This window comes from Onychostruthus taczanowskii, unplaced genomic scaffold (genome assembly GCF_017590055.1).
Source record: "Onychostruthus taczanowskii isolate IOZ18803 unplaced genomic scaffold, ASM1759005v1 scaffold10, whole genome shotgun sequence".
Taxonomy (NCBI): Eukaryota; Metazoa; Chordata; class Aves; order Passeriformes; family Passeridae; genus Onychostruthus; species Onychostruthus taczanowskii.
Window position 1 is genome coordinate 9,003,229 of NW_024496526.1, and position 22,235 is coordinate 9,025,463.

At 39.9% G+C, this 22,235-nt stretch overlaps 1 protein-coding gene across 3 annotated transcripts in view; it reads right to left on the reverse strand.

The window, feature by feature from the left end:
* Positions 1-234: 234 nt before the first annotated feature.
* The window catches only part of PARP14 (poly(ADP-ribose) polymerase family member 14), a 37,070-nt gene continuing 15,069 nt past the window's right edge, over positions 235-22,235 (reverse strand). For 2 of the 3 annotated variants that reach the window (XM_041405025.1, XM_041405016.1), the window contains exons 18-19: positions 21,646-21,820; positions 20,731-21,423 (exon numbers count right to left, since the gene is read on the reverse strand). In XM_041405025.1, the coding sequence (XP_041260959.1) occupies positions 21,134-21,423; positions 21,646-21,820 (465 nt within the window). In that variant the 3' untranslated portion in view covers positions 20,731-21,133. Of the gene's footprint in view, positions 1,581-3,203; positions 3,379-4,578; positions 4,725-5,251; positions 5,861-5,941; positions 6,149-6,280; positions 6,449-8,088; positions 8,152-8,844; positions 8,995-9,951; positions 10,016-10,459; positions 10,682-10,916; positions 11,148-11,641; positions 13,885-14,967; positions 15,205-15,771; positions 16,009-17,097; positions 17,132-17,212; positions 17,353-20,730; positions 21,424-21,645; positions 21,821-22,235 lie in introns of those variants that run through there. The other variant, XM_041405031.1, reaches the window with a different exon arrangement.

A 22,235-nucleotide genomic window follows, 5' to 3' on the forward strand; every position in this document is an offset into this window, starting at 1 on the left:
TGGGCAGCATGCAGCGAAAAGCAGAAATCTTTTATACTGCAGACTTCAGATACTGTAAACCCTTTTCCTCTTTGCAGGCAATGAGAACATCATTACAAAGTTTTAAGACATTGTGGCAGCTATTTGCAACACGGGTTTTTTTTGACTAAGGCAGAATAATTTCACCTGAAATTTGAACGCACAAGTAACGTCACTCAGACAATACAAGATTCATTTTGTCTTTGAAGTCTTTATTGTATCACTGTAACAAATTCAAATATGAAGCAACACTTTTAAGTGAAGCCTCTTCCTCTTCAAGCTCAGCAATACAATGTAGCTGTTTGAAACTACTTTTACTAAACTTGTGTATATGGCTTTTGATTGGCAGTTTTAAGGTTAGGATGTGATTAAAAGTACTACTTGCAAAGATGCTATTATTTACAGTTTCTAGAGAATTTTCAAGTTGTTTAAGCGTGTAAACTGACTTATGCCTCTGCAGTTGACTCTGCAAATTGGTGATTCTACAGAAGGGTTAATGCTTCAATATAGAAAAGAATTTAAAGTCCCTTTTTACAGTCTTGAAAGTTGCAAAAGCAATTACCCTGTAGAAGCTAAGTAACGGCGGGGGGGGGACTACAGAAAATTCCCCTAAGAAATGGTATGAATACAGTACTTTATACCCAAGTAATAACCAAAGTATGCCAGGGTAACACACAGGTAGGTAAGGGGGCTGAAACAATAAATGCAAAGTGCATGTTCATATCGGCATTATTTTTCTTCCCGACTTTTAGCACCAACAAGGCTGAGTGGATACCTAAGGATGACTGAAAACTCTGCTGATGGATGAGGTAATTAGAATCACAGCACTGCTTTGATTGGAAAAGACCTTTCAGATGCCCTCAGCACAGAACATTTTAAACAAATCCTCACAAGAAGGTGCTTTATGTTGACTACTGGAAAGAGGAATGCAGAGGTGCTCTGACCTACCCCACACCTCTTACTGCTGGCCACAGGTAAGGCAGAGCAGCTTCCTCTCCTATCACTCTCCTCTGCTTTGTGAAGGAAGAAGTTAAATTTGTTATCACAGCTCTTGCCTACATCTCTGCATAACTGAACTTGAGATGCGAGTACTGAAATAGCATGTTCTAAAATATTTGCTTATGTTAGTCCTTCTATTGATAATGTGAAGACATAGTTCAACACACGGATAGATCAATAAAGAAGAAACCTAGATGTAAAAAGAATTAAAAATTGCTCTGTAAATTCTTAAATATAAAAGGCACTAAAATTTTCTAGACTATTAAGATCATTCTACTTTTTGAAAGTAATAAGGTAGTGTGGATATGCCTGAATGTCACTAAATATGACAAACATTGTTGGACTAAACTCATTATCAACCACACTGTCAAACAGGTCAGTAGGATCTGCTTGGCTCCTTGGTGGTGGATCCTTTAGTCCTGCTCTCCCAGCACAGTACTGCCCAGTTAGGACCCGAGCCAAATACATGTGTTTTTTGCCATTCACATCTGGAATGGAGTAAGTATCCTGAGCAGAGTAACATGCATTGACAGCAAAGTAGGTTCCATCTCCAATGGCTGCAGCTGTTAGGAAAAACAACATTTTCAAATACAGTTAGTATTCTTATTCTCCTCAGAATCTCTAAAACTCTTTTTTTTTTTTTTTAACTCTGCAGAATCTATAAATGTGATTAGAGTTCAAACACAAAATTCTAGTACTAATCCTTTGTATCAGAATCAAATATGAACCCACATAGATAGCAGGTAAGTATCAACATCCAGGTTTTGACTTCCCTTTCCTATGGAGAAAAGGGCTCCTCAGTTTAGCCTGCAATCCATCAAATTGCAATTCTTCAGAGACTTTTGGACTTATGACTATATAATTGTAATTAGAGTTTTCTAGTCACACTTCTCAGCAAGTTAGAGGAACCACATGTCTTTGTTCAAGTCAGATTTCTTTTTTCTGACATTGGTAAAAAGCTGTTTAAGCCAGACAGGTCCTTCCTATCTGGCTGCCCTGATCTTTGGATACTTTTCCTTGGCTATGCAGCCTGACAGAAGGCAAGTGTGCCTTCCCAACCATTAACCACAGCTGAGATGAAAAGGTGGATGTCAATACCCACAAGCAGAGAGAGGACATGGGGATCTAGGGCTCTTGCTTCCTGAGTAAATCCGACCTCCTGACACTACCAAAGAGCAGAAAAGCAAAACTACATCTCCTCTGGCCATGTTTTAAAAAGAAGTGGTGGCTGCCATTCCTGCCTGTACACAACCAGCATATATTTTGTGTAAGCTGGGCTTCATTTATTCAAGAAAATCTCAGAGTTAGTACCTCCACAGGATCCAGACAGAGAAAGGTCTTTTGGATCCAGACCACACTGAAGTATCAATTAGATCTGAGTTAAGCTGCCCAGCTCTCAATATCAAACCAGCCCTGGGTATGTACAACTCTGTCTTAAGGAAGAAAACATTAAGAAAAAAAATTAAGGCTTTTTGAAGTGAAGTTACATGGCCACTAAAATCAACTAACACCTCAATTCAGTCCACGTTCCACTTCTTTGGATCCTGTTCTTCATCTTTGAGTGTGCCAAATAATACACATAGCATGACTGTACTAGAAGAAGTGGACAGAACAAGCTTTGAACTACTGCAGAATATCTTTATGCTAAATATTTAAGTTGTCTCTAACAACTATTAAAGGCTAAGAATTAACTAACGGATCTCACAGATTTTGTAAGCATAAAATGGGTACGGATGTGGGATCTTATACTGTCCTGATCTTTGGAGGCAACAGGAGAAGTATTTGCACTTCTACTTTGCTACCTGTCTTTTTCTAAGAGGAGAGGAGATACCATCAGCTACCTCAGCTAGAGGAGATACCATAGCTGTTACCTCAGCTGAGAATGCTGAACAGTGTTCCTTATTCTTTTCTCTAGGTAAATGATACAAAACAATTCCCAGAAGCTGCCCAGGCATCATTTGAGAGAAAGGGAACTCTTTTTGATATCCTTTACATGTAGCATCCAGCAACAAGTGATTAAGGGAACAGAATAATTCCTCTCTCCAAATAGATTAATCTCAGGAGTTGTTTATTATTGTGTTCTCTAATTTCATTCAGCTTTCATGTTGTGCTAACAGCACTATAATGCAGACACCCCGTAGCACTCATACACTCTAGGAAATTAACTGATTTGGATAATGACTCACCATTCTTTCCAGCATACCCACGATTAAATCCATAGGAGTTAATCAACCTCACAGAGGATGCAGCTGTCCCATGAAATAGCAACTTCTCATTATTTTGATTTTTGTTCTTATTACAGATAGCTTTTTTTTTCAATTGGTATGTCTGCCAGAGGATGCGATTTTGTACTCTTTCAATCTGCAAAATTACAAAATTAACTATATTTATACTAGGGATAAATAGGGTAGGGATGAATATTTATCATGGCAGGAAAGCATAAAATGAAATCAAATGGGAAGAATTACAGCAATTTTCACTACGTCCTGCCAGCATGAGGTTTGGGTAGAGGAACTGAATATGTAGGTGTCCTGAAAAATCAAGGGCAATGATGTAAGATGCCTTCTATACATCCTAATCATCTTTACTGATGATTTTCTCACTAAAGGACAGAGTGTAACAAAAGTATTAGGCTGAGTTTAAGCTTCTCTTCCAGATCTAAGCTTGCAAGTCAAAATTGCTTCTTCTAATGTGTAGCTTAGCAACCCATAAGAAACAACTATATAAAAATCACTTGGTGGGAGGATGGATGTTGCTGGTTCCCTATGCCAACAATATGAATATAGCTTAAGGGGTAGCAATGTCTCTGCATCAAAGTATAATCTTAAAGACATTTCTGTAACAGCTTTCCATTTTTAACAGAAAAAGACACAATGTCTTTACTTGATTTTATTCTGTAATACATGAATATTTTGTTCTCTTTGTGTGTTTTCATGACCATGCTCATTGAAGCTCGTGATGGAAGAAAAAATTTTTAAACACATTATTGTCACTCCTAATTTGATTGTATTTTCTACTGTTTATCTCTTCTCTTGATTCAGAACAACTCCATCTTCTCCCTGGCAATTAAATCTCTGTGCATTGTATTGCAGATTTCTAAATAAGCAGGACCAAACACTGACACTTGTTAAAACTGACAGCCAAGCCTGAAAGGCTCTGGGATGACAGGAGAGAAGTTGTAAATTAGTCCAAAGCTTTATGTCAGTTTGCAAGGACTTTGTATTTTTCTTTGTATTCTGAATGCATTTGCTCATGCCTCCATTTCAATATAGAATTTCCTAATTGGAAATACCACATTAACTAGAGAGTACCACATTAATTGAACAAAGAGTCAGCCTGAAGACTGACTCTCACTGGTTCTGCACCATTAGATGGCAGAAATGGCAGAAAAGCTCTTAGGAAACTTGCTTTGATTTATCTTCACCCTGTGCAGTGCTGGGGAGAGTGTCATACAAAAGGTGTATTGGGTTGCAAACACCTTATAAGCAAATATTTAGGAAGTCTATTGTTTCTTGCCCAAGCATTGACATTTTCCCCCCTCCCCACCCCATATGGTATCACCTTCTCTATGTTAAAATTAGTACAGGTTGTCTTAAACATCTTCTCAACTGTAGTATATTCAGGATGTGATGGCTTGAGCTCCACCACTTTGACCTGTTCATTCTGCATGTCTGTCCACTCCTTAGGGAGCTCTATTGACTGCATATCTGCAAAACAGAGGTTGCATTATGACAGACAGCTAGCTCAGCTCCATGGGCACATCTCACAAACCACAGAGAGGACAAAGAGGACAGCACTTTCTGCAATACTTCATTCAACAAGTTCTTTTGCTCTTCTAAACTTCACTGGTTCTGTAATAGCCTTTACAGTGTATCTACACATTTTATCTAATTATCCCCATACCAATATCTAACTAAAACAAGCTTTAAAACCCCAGAAAAATTTTATGTATTCTTCATACAGCACTTCCTTTGTCAGACTTAAGCATGAAATCTATGCTCACCAGACACATATATGCAGACAATATTTGCACTTAAAACCGATGTTCTGATTTCAAACATACTTCCCACTGATTATGAAACTCAAAACTCCTGGCTGAAGCTAAAAAAAAAGTAAAAGGGAAAAAAGCTAAGGAATATCCTACTTCTTTGGGATACCTGAGCTTGCATTTATCAAAATCATCTTTCAATAATAACTATTCAAGTTTTTTTTATTTAACAAAAGTGTCATTTACCTTCATCCTTTGTCACACGTTGAAGGATTTCAGTTTTTCCTTGGTCATCAGTCGCCTTTAGAGTATTCAGATCCACCTTGTAGTTCTTCTTTTTAATTCTGATATTCAGATATGGCTTTTTAGCCATTTTGGCATGCTCCAGCTGCATATTTGTCAGTTTATCAAAAGCAACAAAGCTATCATTGCTTCCTAGATACCTCCATTCTACCAGGTTATAAAGAAGTTCTGCCTTTAATTGCTTTTCTTCAGTAGACTTAATTTTTTGGATCATTTCTTGAACTTCTAGAGAAATGGAATAGACATCCCTGCTAATACCAGAAATTTTAATCTGAGGGGGAGAAAGCTTATTTAAAATCTCAATTTTGACTTGCTTTCCTCTCTGGAGATCTTCCAAAATGGCAAACTGCGTCTCATCAAAATGTTCAATTGCCTCATCTGAAATAGTGTTTTCAAACTGTTCCTTTAAAATTAAATCCTTTATCCAGGACTCAGTTGCATCCACCATTTTTTGGCTTTCTCCACAGATTTGAAATGTGACTATACTAACTTTCTTTTCCAAAATCATGGGCTTTTTCTTCTCAGGAGGTTGTTTTCTGCCCCAAAAAAATGCTGTGGATAAATACGTCAATTATTAGTTGTAAATAAAAGAACTTCAATTTTATTTGCCCATGCACACAGAAAACAACTTACTTTTAAACATGGATAACCATGATTCTGTTGTGGAGGGATCTGGATCTTCTCTTTTCTTCATGCTTTCATAAAAGTCTGTGAGCATATGTGTCTGGAAGATCACGATCTTAATTGCCTGTAAATGCTGTACTGATTTTTGTCTTGCAAATTCCACAATAGCATCCAACATTTCATCAGCTACCTTGGCTGAACTCAGTCCTGCTTGACCTTTGTTTATAAACAAAAATAAAAGACACATATCAGTGAACAATTTTTGTGCAAGCCTACTGTTACCCATATTAAGTTTGTCTGTTTCTGAACTACCCTCATCACACATTGCTTTCCCAAGAAAACACAAACCTGTTCCAATAGCTGGGAAGGCAACAGATTTGTACTTCCTTTGTTCACACTCGTGAAGCACTTTGGAGACCTGACTCTTCACCTGGTTATCAGTAATCAAATGGATGATTTTACTGCACAGCAGGTTCCCACCCTGAGTAGTAATAAAGCCATTTTGAAACTGCCCAACTGGAAGAGAGAAGATAAAGAAAGAGACATAATATTTACAAAGTGGCAATCTCTTTTGGTAGTACTTTCTGTTATATTGATATTACAAGAGAAGTGGAAAAAGTGGAAAGAAATCTACTGTGAGCTATTTTATTGTGGGTTTACTTAATTCTGGTTTCCTTTTTAAATAATCTGCAGAGATTCTTTGAGAAATTATTCAAGTAAATGTGTGTTTTCTAATTTTCTAAGACCTCTGCTACAAAGTATTTTCCTATTAAGTACAAGATAAGAATTTATGATGATCTTGAATACATCTCACTTCTCTTTAAAAGCACGCCAAATTAATTTATATGTGAAAACCTCTCTTATGCCACTTATTCCTTAAAAGCCTGAATTCTTATACTGCAGCAGAGCTGAGTGGTTAAAATAATATCATTGAGATTACGACCAACTGATTTAAGAACAGTATGGAATTTTTAAAAAGATGTTTGTGATTTCTCAGAGCACTCATATTTGCTTACAAAATGGAGTCCTATTGTGAGGATGAATGGACTGATGAGCACAAAGTTCCAGTCCACCTCACAGATCACAAAGGTAATGACTGTAAGATGCTCTGCAGGCTGACTGAGATCAGACTGATAAATTTAGTTTGAGAAAAAAACTTTATCTGCCAGATGATTTTCTCATGACTCTCAGGATTTTCTGAAGAATATTTTGTACATGAAGTTAAAAAGTAATTTGGATGATTCTAATGGGATTTTAAGTTCCTGCCAACATTATCATTTCTTTGCTTTGTCCATTCCAACAAAAAAGTAAAATTGCATTGACACTAGAATTTTATTTTAAGTTGAGAGTAAGGAGTATTTCATAGTAGTATGTTGATAAGGCCTTGCTCTGTGGTGGAGTTTCCTGGGGAAACAAGCAGGGTGTAGCTCTGCGTGGGAATACAGGCATGAGCGTATTTACCAAACAAGTTGGAGCCAAGGCTTTTACCTTGTCCCCTACAGAGTAGTTTGGAAATCAGAAAGACATAAAAACAGCTCTTTGAAATGAAAGAACAAGAAAATAAGAATCAGTGTAGTAGTTCTAAGAACAGAGACATTTGCCTGATTTGAAGTTAATGATATATGTTTGTTTGTACAAATGTTCCTGCAGAGCCAAAGGCTGGGAAAAAAATCCAGGAAACTCCATCTTGAAAATCAGTTTCCAGACTCAGAGCAGGCTCATTTAGGTTATGCATCTAAAATATCCCTTTCTGTGCTTGTAGAGACCAACCACAGTGAGCTCAAATTTTACTTCTCTACTTGTCTGGCAGAATGCAGACTATGGAAGAACTTATGATCAGGGTTGTCCTGATTTCAGCTGGGATAGAGTTAGTTTTCTTCTTAGTAGCCAGTTCAGGGCTGTGTTTTTGATCCAGTATGAGAATAAAGCGTGTAACACAGAGATGTTTTAGTTGTTGCTAAACAACTACGAAAAGAAAAATTCTCAATATGTCAAAACAAGAAGGGGACTTTTCGAAGTTCATAAAAGTGAAAGCTGTATTATTCAGATAAAATAATTATGTCAGAGTAGAGAATTATAAAGCAACTTTAAGATTTTCAGAGAGAATGACAACAACAAAAAAAGAATTATCAAAAAAATAGTAGGCTTTAACATACCATATTGAGCACATTCATGTGCTACCTGGGAACCAGCAGCATCCATAATTGCTTTGAAGACCCCTTAAATCACACAAGAAAAGCACACATATTCATTAAGTCTCCTCAATATTTCTATTCAAAATTCTACCTAACTTCTGTACCCTACACATAGCCTAAATTGCTTTATGGCAAGACACCACAAAGTTCAAAACTGTGACAGTTTCTCTAATTACTGTCCACAACACACAGCTTTGGCTGCAGAGAGAACGTTTCCTTCCCTGCTGGGTAGAAGTCATTAAAAACAACTCCTATTTCATTGTTTCACTCACCAAACCCATATGCCCCTCACCAATCTCTCCAATGGCTTTGAACTGGTATCAGTTGGTATCTTGCATGCTTATAATTCACTATGTGAAAACCTTCTGCTTCTTACAGGGCAATTTACTTAACCAGAGCTTTGTCTTCCAGTGAAACATTTTTGGATAAGAGCATTTTTTCAGAATTATACTTAATCTAAAAATTCCATTTAAACACTTTTGGTTTTAAGCAAGAAAAATATGGTCAGATGCCTTCTGTTTGAAAATGAAATCAAATATTCAGGATGTGTAAAAAATCTGTTTAAGATCCATTTCTGGATAACCATAACTCTTTATAAAAATACCTCATCCGAAAAATGCTTCATAAAAGTTTCCCTTGTGGACAATTATTTCCTGTACCCTCTTCTAAAAACTAGCCCAGATTTATTGCTAAGGAACCACATATTCAGTATAATACCTGTTTTGGCATCAAATGATTGATTTGCTATGTTTACAATAACCTCTGTATCTTCCTTGGTAATATCTCCACTAATTACTTGCAGTGTGATGGAACCAATCTTCATTTCATGAACTCCCAATAGCTCAGCAGAAACAGGCCTAATGAAACCTGCAAGGCAAAGAAAAATACATTACATCACTTCTCCTTTAGTTTGGAGTATTATTCTCCTCCACTGATTGACACTCCTGATCCTTTTAAGGAATATGCTCTAGATCAGTTTGATGGATGTAGAGTGTCTTTGTTTTTCTCTTTATTCCATTTCTGAAAGCTGAGAGGCACAGTATTCTTCCTGTTTGTGTTCTGAAAGTGAAACCATTTCTATTCCTGTAAATTTATGCAATATGAATTCAGAAAATGGCTTCAGGGTTTATCTGATCTGATCAGCTCTGTAACAGTTTCCTGAATTAATTCTTACAAGAAATGGAGCATCCAGCTTAAGTGTTGCCAGTAATGGAGATCAGATCATATCCCTTTTTAAAGTTATTTCATATTTACCTTCATGGATACAAAACTATTCCTTTCTTCTAGTCTAAACTTATCTAGCTTAACTCATATTTTATCTGCCCACTCTTAACTTCATCTCTCTGATAGTCAGCAACTGAGAAGGAAGAGCTTTATATCCTTACAAATAAGCCTCTGCCCTTGATGAAGTACACTCATGTTTTGGCTATTGTGTCCCACTACTGTCAATTAATAAATGGAAAGGAAATTATCCACTCTGTATATATAAATGCATTTATGTAGGAGATTAAAGCTACAGAAATACATGTTAGTTATGGCTTGTTTGGCCAAATGATTGCAAGTTCTTATATCCTTTAAGCAGGACAAAGGGTGTCTCCTGTCAGAACACCCTTTTTGCTTTGATAAGACTGGCCTCACCAAGAGTTCAGCATGCCCTCAACAAAAGAAATTCCTCCCTAAGAATTTTACAAATGACATTTAAGAATGCAAGTCCATTAGGAGGACAAAAAACGCCCTGTGCCCTGATGATATTTATTTTGTTTCCTGATACACATAAAACCACTTAACAGCATTTACATTCTGTCCCACCCCTGCACAACTTACTTGGCTGTGCTGCTGCAGCATTGCAACTTTCACCTGCCCTAAGTTCTAGTTCAGTGGTAAAAGCCTAAGAAAAGAAAAAAAAAGGATCCAAGATAGTATTTCACAGTAACTACACTGAATGTTTCTGTAATTAACATTAACAGTCTTGTAGCTCTTGCTGAGACACCTCACACATTTTATCATCATATTTAAATGTTAATAACAGCAGAAGACCCAGAGCAGACAGAGTGATAAGAGATAGCTCTGCATTCCCAGAACTCCTCTGGCAAAAGATGAGGAAGCATCTACAGGCTTTTACAGTGCCAACAGCAAGGCAAATTTTGTCTGCAGCTTCTGCTTGCTGAGAGTTTGTATTTCAGAGACACTGGAAAGACATCCCATTGTCACTGGCCCACAGCAGCAAGAAAATGCCAAATTATTCCCTTAGAAAGCAGTATAAGTAAAACAGATTATTAAGTGTAACTAGAGCAGTATGTTACAAAGGCAGATTTGTCCTGAGAAGAACTACCTGAATGTTATCAATGTCTTGTGGATTCAAAAGAAAATGAACTTCCTGGAGATTCTTCAGAGTGTGACTACTACTGAACTTGAATACCACATCAAACATTAACTTAGAAACAATGATTTTAGGAAATCCAAATCCTCCAGTGCCAATAGCTGGGAAAGTGATCGATTTCAGTCCAAGTTCTTCAGTTTTCTTCAAGCAGAATTTGATTGCATCTTCTAGGTCCTGTAAAACACAGCAAAGGCACTTTTTTTTCCTAAAGGCATAATTTATTATTAGTTCCAAAGAAACTGGTATGATAAGCAGCTCTGAGTGCATCAAGGCATCTTTAAGGTCACTCGAATGGAAGAAAATGGAGTCAAGTCATCTAAATTACCTATATTTAAACCTGAAATTTCAGGACAGATCCCAAACAAATATGTAGCTGGGGTGCATGGGGTTCAGAATAATTCAAATATACCTTCTGTGTCTGTTGTCCACCCCACTTGGGTAGTATGGCATGAAAGATGGACTTGCAGGCCATAGCACATCCACTGGTGCAGACCACACTCCCAGGACCAGCAACCTGACTTTGTTTCTTGGTGTCAAACTCATCTTTGAGAGCTGGCCCAGCCCTTTCCAGCACGGCTTTGCAAAGAGGCCCCTCGCCAAAGAGCAGATCTGTGCCAACGCTGTTGACAACAACATCCGTCTGCAACAAGATTACAATGAAAACAGCTACAGATAGAATTCAAGCAAAAATATGCACCAAGGTTAAGAGCCCTACCAATGCAACACACAGCAAAAAAAAAAACAAGATGCCAGTGGATACCCAAAACAGCAGGCCAGACAGGTACCTATTTTCCCTAATATCCAACCAAGATAGTTACTTTTACAAAGTACTTTAGTATTTCCCCTCTAGGAAAGAAAAAGCCAACTCTTCTACTTGTTTGCCTTGGATCTAGAAAACAAACAAGATGTAGCTGGGAATTGAAACATCCTGAAATTCACAGCTGCTCTCTAGAAATGGCTGCAGCGACAGATCTCAACCTACATTCAAGTTTTGCAAGCTTGCATCCTTGTTTAGCTAGCACCCAGCTGTTCTTTCCTTATGTAGCAAATAAATTGTAAAACCTACTGTCTGTCCTTTTTCATTTAAAGACCTTACCATCAAGTTAGAAATGAGTCAGAAAAGTAAAGACTTACCACAGCTTCCTGAATATTCTTCTTCTCCACTCGAATGCAAAGCCCTTCATTTGTTGTAACCATCTTCAGATCCCCTTTTCTATTCTCCTTCTGGCTTTTTTTTTGCATCAGCCATTTTGGAGAGAATGACTTAGCTGAAAATATTTTTTTTACTGTCTCACTCAGAACCTGAACGATTTCTTCTGAATTACTCACAAGATGGATCTCCTTCAAGTTTCTGTCCTCCTTGAGTTCTTCCAAGGCCTCCCTGATGGAGAACACAATTGAATCCGCACAGATCTGTGGTGGAAAGCCATAAATCCCTCCACTTATAGCAGGCAGAGCTATGGAACAATGATTGTATATATCAGCTAATTGTAGACATTTTTTCACTGTCTTTCTCAACAACCACATGCACTTTTGTGATTCCCTCTCGTTCCACCTGGGCCCCACAGCGTGAATGACGCTCTTGCAGGGCAGTTTCCCGGCGCGCGTGATCACTGCGCAGCCGGGCTGCAAATTCCCCAGCTTCTTCATCAGCTCGTCACACTCCTCCTGCAGCGCTGGCCCAGCTGCTCTTGACAGTGCCTCAGCCAGGCCACCAGAGTGTTTTAGTTTTTCGTTAGATGCATTCACCACAACATCAACAGGGTAGTCACACAAGTCACCTCTATACACTCCTACCATAATTCCACCTGGCAGGTTTTTTTCACAGTAGACTTTTCTTCTCACTTTAGCACCAGCTTTTCCACCCTTCTCTTCTTCTTCTTCTTCCTTAATCCTAATGAAACAGCTAAATTTCTGTTTTGCTTCTAAAATACATAAATCTTTCCTCTCAGTGAAGAACTCCTTTGCCCCTGGTTTATCAATCGGCACATTTTTTGAGTAAAGGGATAAGACAGCTTTTTCAAAGTTGATGAATGCTTCTGGCACTTCTGCTCTTGGTCCCTTCAGAGAAATGCATGGTGTCTTGGTGTCAAAATGTACTCTCACACCTTTCCTCTTCAATTCTTCACAAACGCCAGATTTCTCATTTTCTACAAACTGCACTATTACCTCTGATTTAGCTGGGATTACTTTTTCAATGATTGTATTTCTATCTACAAAAGCATTAAGTCTCCGATAAACCTCTGTTACAGCCTTAGAAAAGCCAGCAATAATCATTTTATTTTCTTTTCCAGCAGACTGCCAAGTGATGACAATTTCCTGGGAAGAATTATATGTCTTGAGCAAGTTGAGAAGAAGATGATTCCACTGATCCTTTTTAATGACTTCACCATCGCCCACATTGATGCACTTGTATTCTAAACCTGTTTTTATTTGCTTTTCTGCTTCTAGAAGATCTTTGTGAGCATCTCCATATAGCAACACAGTATCATCCTGAAGTTCATAAAAAGCATTAATTTTTTCCCTAATGAATAACACATTTGATGTTTTTTTATTATCTACACTCTGTAGATAGTGGAAAACATGGGGGTCAATGGTAACTGATGTACATGGCATACTCAATACCTTTTCCAGTAACTCAGCTTTGATTTTATATACTTCTGCAGGTAATCCGCACAACTGAACAGTCTTTTTTTTGTCATCATAAAAGAGCTTTAGGCATGGATATTCCTTCTGAATATTCTCTTCTAACCCAGCATTGTGCAGCACAGCATACTTCCCTGGGATCACTGACACAGAAATTTCCATGTTCTGTTTTTCCCTTTCACTTTGCTTCATGCATTCCCTCACTTCCTTCTCTGCACTGTCCACTGCTGCTCTATTGCCTGCAAGCACCACCATCTCCTCAGAAAGATCAGTTATGATCAGAGCAACATCTTCTGACAACCTTTTTTTCACATCTTCCCAACATGATGAATTGACTTTACATTTTATAGCTATGTAATGTGCCATGATACGCGAGAACTCAGTGGAAGCATCTTGCTGCCATGTCTTGAGCAACTTAGTCATTGGCTTTTTCTGATTGCAGAGAGATGATGACGGGCACAATGTAACTTCTGGGTTTGCACAGTCTTCTTGGGGCCATTTGAGCTCAGAATGGCAAACTGCCATTTCCTGGTTTATGTCCTGGATCAGATTGGCATGCCTTTGTAAAAATTGCCATACATACGGGTCTAGTGGCACCCCAACAGGGTCTGGCATCTTGAAAGCTGGTCTTTCTTTTCCATAGAGAGCTGTTCCCAGGGAGTGGTAATATGGATGCACAGAAATCACCGTCTGATCCAGTAAATGTTTCTTTTCCAAGACCATAGTTAGATCTGAAAGTCAGAGCACATATGTACAAACAGACATATATCATTAACTTCAAATCAGGCAAATGTCTCTGTTCTTAGAACTACTACATTGATTTTCCTTTTCTTTCATTTCAAAGAGCTGTTTTTATGTCTTTCTGATTTCCAAACTACTCTGTAGGGGACAAGGTAAAAGCCTTGGCTCCAACTTGTTTGGTAAATACGCTCATGCCTGTATTCCCACGCAGAGCTACACCCTGCTCGTTTCCCAAGGAAACTCCACCACAGAGCAAGGCCTTATCAACATACTACTATGAAATACTCCTTACTCTCAACTTAAAATAAAATTCTAGTGTCAATGCAATTTTACTTTTTTGTTGGAATGGACAAAGCAAAGAAATGATAATGTTGGCAGGAACTTAAAATCCCGTTAGAATCATCCAAATTACTTTTTAACTTCATGTACAAAATATTCTTCAGAAAATCCTGAAAGTCATGAGACTATCACCTGGCAGATAAAGCTTTTTCTCAAAGTAAATTTACTAAGCCAGGAGTCTCCTAACAGATATTTACCAGAAGTTGCACTGGCACAAAAACCTGACAGTGATTCGAGGAATGCAAGAAATAGTAAAAGATTATTCTTTAGCTCTGTTCTTCCCTGATAATGAAGATATTTGACTTAATTAGCTTGAAATGAGGATATTTGACCTTATTTAGTTTCTGAGAGTTAACTGTGTCACTGACACTAAGTCGTTGACAGATTCTGCTCTGTTCCTCTGCCTGTAAGTATCATTAATTTTATATCACATATAAAAACCTCTGCAAATGTGAAAAGAACACCAGTGAGAAAAACCCATGGACAAGGCAGATATTAAAATAAATCTCTGGTAAGAAAACCCAAACCAAACAAACAAACCACCCCCCCCAACAGATACTGAAGCCCTGGACATGCAGCAGTATTTCTACATCCAGAGCACTTCCTAGGAACAGGTCAGTGTACGCAGACTTCAGCAACAGAAAGCCAGGCTTCTCCTAATGCCCATATTTTCAGTCACTTTCTTGCAGGTTATGTGCCTGTGAGTACCTTGGTCAGGCAAAAGACAGAGTTACCTTTGTGCTCACAGAATGTAATGATGGCTGAGTTCTCCTCGGGGAAGAGCTGGACATCCGACACGGGCCCCCCTCCGTTCCGCGCGCTCTCAAAGTACACGGTGAGGTAGTCTGTGGAAATGCTCTCTGGTAGGTTTTCAGCCTTGATGCTCTGTGTTGATTCAAGAAGCCGGGCAGTCATTTTGAATTCTCTGACTCTCTTGTGCTGTGAACATTTTTCGACAAATTCCTTAGTATCTGTAAACAGAAGAGCAGCATGAACTGACTGTGTTTTCCTGTGTCATTATCAGCCCTGGCTATCACTTCAGGCAGAGAAATGAGCACAGTCTACTCCCTGTATTTGGAACAAAACTGTCTCTGGTGCCAAATAACTCTGTGTTGTAAAAAAAAGGGGAAAAGCACACAACCATGTTACATCTGCTGTTCACTACCACTATGTCTCTTTTCCCATCTCATAAGGATACTGTCTTCTCTAAGAAGTATCCAGTATATAAAGGAGACTTTATATAATCCCCACATTCAGTGCACTTTAAGTTCTTATTCATCGACTCCAAAGTAAGACAGAAATAACAAAACATTCTAAGACAATTTCAATTAATAAAGATGCCACCATTTTCTTTTTTCAGTGTAACATTTGGATCACAGGCACTTTTTTGGGGCTGCATATAAGACATTTTTCTTGAGAGACTGCAATCCAGGTGCTTTTTAAAACAGTCTGGATCTCTAATGGGAGAGGAATCAAGCTCTGAAAGCTATTACTCATACTTATACATGGAAATTAATAATGGTGTCATCCTGTCTTACCAATATTTTTTATAAAAGTTGCTACAGCAACATTTATTTCAGGTATCAGTTCAACAGTAAAGTCAGCATCTGCAGACAGGCCACTGATGTTCTCCAACAGCAGCTGTAAGCACTTTGGATTGCATCTCTCTATGTTCTCAAGTACCACCGAAGGTGAGGCTTCTGCAGAGTCAACCTCCTCCTGGAGTTCACTGTTTGGAACAAAACTTTCAGCTTTCTTCAAGGCTTTTGTATTATCTGCAGCAGAAAGACAAGCCACATAAAATGTTGGTACACATTTCCTGGAATAAACAGATTCTTCTTACCCTTTCTCTCCTTTTCTTTCCCTAGAAAAGAGATTGCTAACCAAACAAATACTGCAGGGTACCACTAAACATTCTGAGATCCAAAACAGCCCAGATGCAATATTCTGCAGGGCTGCAGGCAGCTTCTTTGGTGGCACAAAACCAGACCTGAATAAACAAGTCCAATGTTACTGGTATGACTCTGGCCTGGTCAGAGACTAAACAAAACTAAAGACCATTGAGATAATAGAACACAGCTGCTCAGATGTCAGTAAGGGTTGGGAGAGACCTTGGAACCTCTGCATCTGTTTCTTAGCCCCGTGCAGGCAAAACAAGCCTGAACATAGCTCAGGACATCCACAGGCACCACAGGCCACAAGCAGCTTTGTGTGACTTGATGTAAAGCCTCCTGAAGACCACTGTGCCCTGCCATCAGTGCAGCATGACAGCGCTGGGGGGCCCGTGTGCACCAAGGGCTGACAGGGATGCAACTCAGTGGAAGCATCTTGCAAACAAAATATTTCAGAGGTACCCACTGAGTATCCCAGAAGTCCAGTGTCTGCCAGAGGCAAGAACATCACCAGCTTTGCAGACAGATGAGGGCAGAGGTGTGAGAGAACCTCCAAACTGGAATGACCAACAGGCTGGCTTTTCCTGCTCACTGAGGTACAAAAACTACTGATACCAAACCCATACCAGCTCCAGAAGACAGCTGCCTTTGAAGGCCTAGCACCACCAACAAGAAGAAAACTAAAGAAATAAGAAGCACCAGTTCTTCAGATGCTAGTTACTAATTTCTACACTGCTGAAGGAGTCAGCTCCTCCACTCTGTCCAATGAAGAAAATATCAAAAAGCCAAAACTAAAAGTCAGGCTGACCCAACAAAGCAATTGAGAGCAGATTCTGAAGATTTCCAGGTTCCTCTCTAGTGTAACTACAAAATAGATGACAACTTGGAGAACTGGAAGCCATGTGTGGAGAAAAGCACCAATATTTTTGTTTTATGAAGAATCAGCACATAGAGTGATGGATAACATTTTACCTTTTGTTTGAAGGCTGCTCATGGCATCCAAAGCCTAAAATAAAATGAAAGCCAAATATCAGTGACAGATTAGACACTCACCACTATTTCAAGGCTCTGGTTAATTTTTATTCACCTTTGTGGGAACCGATTTTTCTTGAAATGTTTCCTCTTCAGTAGCTCGCGCTGTTTCAGGCTCTGTGACAATCAACCTAAATTTTCCTCCTCCCTCCAAATGCAATTGATGAGACTGTCTCTCAAGAACTCGTTGCTTGACTAAACAAAACCAAAAAAGCTCTGTGAAAAGCTGAACGGAAACACAGCTTTACATTGCATGGCACTTTCCCACCATTATGACACTGTCATAATGTTTGAGAATGATTTAAGAACGATATTCTGCAATTTATTGTTTCCACTGAAAGGAGCCAGATCTCACCACTAGCTCACTCCCCCCGCCGTGGCAGGATGGAGAGGAGAACTGAAGGCACAAAAACGTTAAGCATTACAGGAAGAGATGAGAACAATAAACTACAAACAGCAACGAAGTAAGAAAAACGAGCAGGAACGCCATCAGTACTGATAACAGAGCGTACAAGACAGGTGCACGATTCAGGGCCCGCTGCTCACCCCACCCCGCACTCGACAAAACCCGGAGAAACTCCCTCCCTTCCCGTGCCCCACCGCACGGCAAAGGCGGGATCGAATTTCCCCTGGAGCTGGCTGTGCCCCTCCCGGCTCCTGGAAAAGTTCCTCGCCTTGGCCGGAACAAGGATATACAGTCCCGCGAAAGAGCTTTAAACTCATAACGCTGACGCAGGATGCACAAGGCTTTCTTCCTTAAAAAAAAAAAAAAAAAAAAAAAAAGAAGAAGAACAGCAGAGGGCATTACTCCCGCGAAAAACTGCCAGAGATGCAAAACTCGGCTGTGTCACGGGTTTCGTGGTGGTACCCGCAGAGTCCCGGTAGCGGCCCCCCAGGCCTTGAACATCCTCTTCCAGACACTGCCGAAACGGCTTGGGGCTGTGTGTCCTGAACTTACCAGCAGGGAGAGCCAGCAACTGGGAAGCGTGTTGAGGCAAGAAAAGGAAAAATCGTATATAGGCTGTGTGTTTCTGCACATACGTGCATGTCTATGTATACATTTAACTCAACTGCAGCTAAATCCTTTCCAGCTTGCTGCAAGTTTATAAAAATATGTGCATGTTACAGATGTCACATTTTTAATATATATCTGTAACTAATCTAATTGTTAGGTTAATATAAGATTTATTATTCCGAGTGCAGTTTAGAGAATACTACTGCACATCAAGATGAGTATGCATGTATATATTCCTCCTAGGATATATTTATTTGCTTACAGCCTTTATGCCAAACAAAATCCAGAGGCTAGTACTAAGCACCAAATCTAAGCATATATATATAAGTAAATATCACATTCTGAGTTAGAAGGGACCCACAGAAATCGAGTCCAGCTTTTGCCCGCACCAGGGCGCGGCTTTTCCCGGCAAACACGAGCCTTTCGTGTCTCCTCTGCCGCCCCTCGAGGTAGCCCTGCCCCTGCCCGCCTCCTCGGCACTCCCAGGCACAGCTCCACACCTGCCCCCTTAGGCTGCTCTGCACCTGGAGCATCCAAGGCTCGCCCTTGCCTTACCAAATGCCCTGCTCGCCCCTCTGCCGGGGGATGGCAGCCGCTCTCGCTGCTGTCCCAGGAGTTCTTCCACCCGCTCTGCACGAGGACAGTCCTCACACAGAGTCGAGGCATTTGATTCATCTACAGTTCTGCACAGAGAGGGGAGGAGCTGGGTGGCAAATCCACAAAGCCAGCGTGGGGACTACCAAAACTTTAGGAAAAAGTGGCATTAATCTTCATTGGCTACAGGTTACTTACTTCACTTTTTAATTAGTATTCTATCTTCTGTTGATTAATGATTCTCTTGCTTCTCGTGCCAATTAGTTCACATGCTCAGTCTTTCTCTCCTTTGGCTCAGTGGGCCATGAGTTGGTGGTCATGATCTCCCCTCGCAGGAATTACCTTAGCCCAGTAAGAGCCGATTTAGCATGCCTGCTGAGTTCTTTGTATTAATTTCTTCCTTATCTTGGGGATCCTGCCAAATGTCCTTGTGGCCTGTAAATCCTGCATTCTTTGTGCCCATTATCAGTGGTAAATTTCTCTTCCCAAGCCTTGTTAACCTCCTCCCAAGTCTCAAATTACGGAAACATGTTGAACCCTAAAGCTTAACAAGGCAATTCTACTAACAAGTGATTTGTTTTCCTAACACCGGGACATCAGTTAGAGCTTACTTGCTAGCTACCTGTTTATTGGATGAAATCTTTTTGTTGATTAAACTTGAGAGTGTATAAAGATCAAACACCAAAGAACATGGTTCCTTAAGAAAGTTTTTACATATTCCATATTTTGCATCATTGCTGCCAGAGGAACAAGATCAGGGTGGAACAAGTTGTGTCAGGGGAGATTTAGGTTGGATACCAGGAAAAAGTTATTCACTCAGAGGGTGGTTGTGCACTGGAACAGGCTCCCCAGGGAAGTGGTCACAGTACCAAGCCTGACAGCATTCAAAAAGGATTTGGACAATGCTCTCAGGCATATGGTGTGGCTCTGGGGGATGTCCTGTGCAGGGCCAGGAGCTGGACTTGATGATCCTTGTAGGTCCCTTCCAATTCAGGCTGTTCTCTTAATCTCAGTCCCTTTGTACACTCCTGCCTCTGGCCTTTGCCTGTTAGAATAAGCCCATTTGCAAAAGCAGCATCTGTCACTCATGGCCTGCACAAAGCCCAGGGTGACAGGTTTCTGCTCCAGGCATGATGCCCTAGGCACCTGTAAAGCAAGCACTGGTGAAAAACACCTTGGCGTCCTCCACAGCTTCTTGTGGCACTGGGGAAGCTGAGACCTGATGCAGTGCTGGCTCCTGGAGAGGATGGTCACACTGGCACCAGTGACCCACCAGCAGCAATGAAGCACCTGGAGCCATCTCCTCTGGCTCCTGGCATGCTGATGAACCACTGGCCACAGGTATTTGTTATGGGGATTTAATAAGTTTATTCACTGTACAAACAAGACTTTTGGCCCCCACACCAATACCTTGATCTCCAAAATTTGTTTCAACACACTTGATCTCAACAGTCAGCAATTTTCAGTGCTTAGAAAATGGAACTTTTCTAACCATTGAAAAAGTTTTTTTTTTACACAGTAAAAAGTAAAAAAGACCTAAGGGAGCAGTTCCACTGCTGTCACAGAAGGATGGGATGTACAAATGCACAGCCTGAGTTTTATAGCTCTACTGAGGTACTTGACCTGCATATTCATGTTATTTCACATGCCTTCCCTAGAAAAGGTGTCCCTTGGCCACAGTTACCCTACAGTACCCACAGTAAAACTGTAACAGTAACCTATCTATGTAAAGAAAGCATTGGAAGATTTTTTTTTCTTAATCATACAACCAAGTCAAACCCAGTACATTCAGAGGAGCCAAGGGCTTTTCAAAGTTGGGGGTGCTGCAAAGCAGCAGGGTATTGTATTTAAAAACAAGCCATTCCATATCTGTAATGTCAAGTTCATTGACGTGCACTGGTTAAAAACCAATGCTAAATGGTCAAAGAGGTTTAGACAAACACAAGCCATTTAGTACAACTGGTTCATTTATTGAAAACTGCTCTAACATAACTTGTTACGAGATTGTCATAGAGAGTAAGAAGGCATCAGAAATGCAACACTGAACAGTCCAAGGCTGCATTATCCCTTCCAATTCCCCACCAGCAATTAGGAAGGCCCTAAGGCTGTGTGGCTGATACAGTACAAAGGCTCACTATGTAATCTGAAAGAGGATTGCAGTGAAATATTGTGCTCAAGTCTTAATACATTCAGCTGCTCAAGTGCAAAAAAGCTTCAGGGGAATCAGAAATTGCCAGAGATTGCTTAAATCAAGTCAGAATTTAATTTGACACAATCCTTTATTATTTTTGTCGTGTGTTTTGCTACAGATGTTTCCACCCTACATAAAGGCTGAAAGACATGCAGTCGTGGCTGCAATCAAAATACTCACTTAGTGAAAGTGATAAGGTATTCTGGGTAAGCTTGAATGTCATTAAAAATTATGAACATGGTCGGCTGGCTCATGTTATCAGTTGAACTATCATACAGATCTACAGAGTTGCTAGCATTTTTTTGTGCTGGAGTAATAGATCCTTTTTTCCCCTGAGAATATTCTCCAACAAGGACTCGGGCCAAGTACATGTACTTCTTGCCATTTGCATCTGGTCTAGAGTACTGGTCGTTGGCAGAATAGATGGCGTTCACAGCAAAGTAGGTCCCGTTTCCAAACTGTGCAGCTGTAGTCAGAAAAGCAAAGGTTGGTGAGTGTTTCAGTAGCAGCAACTCCTAATCTGCCACCTGCAGAGCCTGTGAATCTCTGGACAACTCTGTTTTTTATTTGCAGTAGGGAGATACAACAGAATAAATAATTTTGCATACAAGGTAGGACTATACATGGCATGGCAAATCAGTCCTAGCCCTACACAGGAAAACAAGAGTTGTTTTGAAAGTTACATTACCGTGCATTCCAGCATAGCTCCGGTTAAATCCCTGTTTGTTAATTAAGATTAATGATTCCTGACTCGTTCCATGAAACAGAAGCCTCTCATTATTTCTGTTGCCATTTTTTTTATCTATTTCACACTTTTTTATTTGGTAGTTTTTCCATAAATATTGGTTCTGTACCCTTTCAATCTGTGAAGTTTGAAAGTAAGACAGAAAAAAAGAAAGAAAATTGGTAGGTTGCTGTTATGAAAAAAATTAGCCTGTCAGTCATTCAATCTGCTTCCAAGATTCCCCTCCTAGCTCAAATACACATATATCAGATGATTAAATAAGTTAGTCAAATCCTTCCAAACTTTGCCATGGCAGATAGCAGAATCCAGCCCAAACCATGAGACAAATACTTCCTGGGAAACAATACAGGAGCTTTTCACAGGTTTCCAGGCTGTAGATGCCTGCTGGGCCTGCACAGCACACGTGGCTTACATGGGCAAAACATGTGCTCTGCTACAGCAAAAACCATTCCAAGGAAGGGCACTCTCCCCTGGAGCTGAAGAAGTGACTGCTTAAGGGTTGCTCCAAATACCTCAACTGCAACATTAAACTC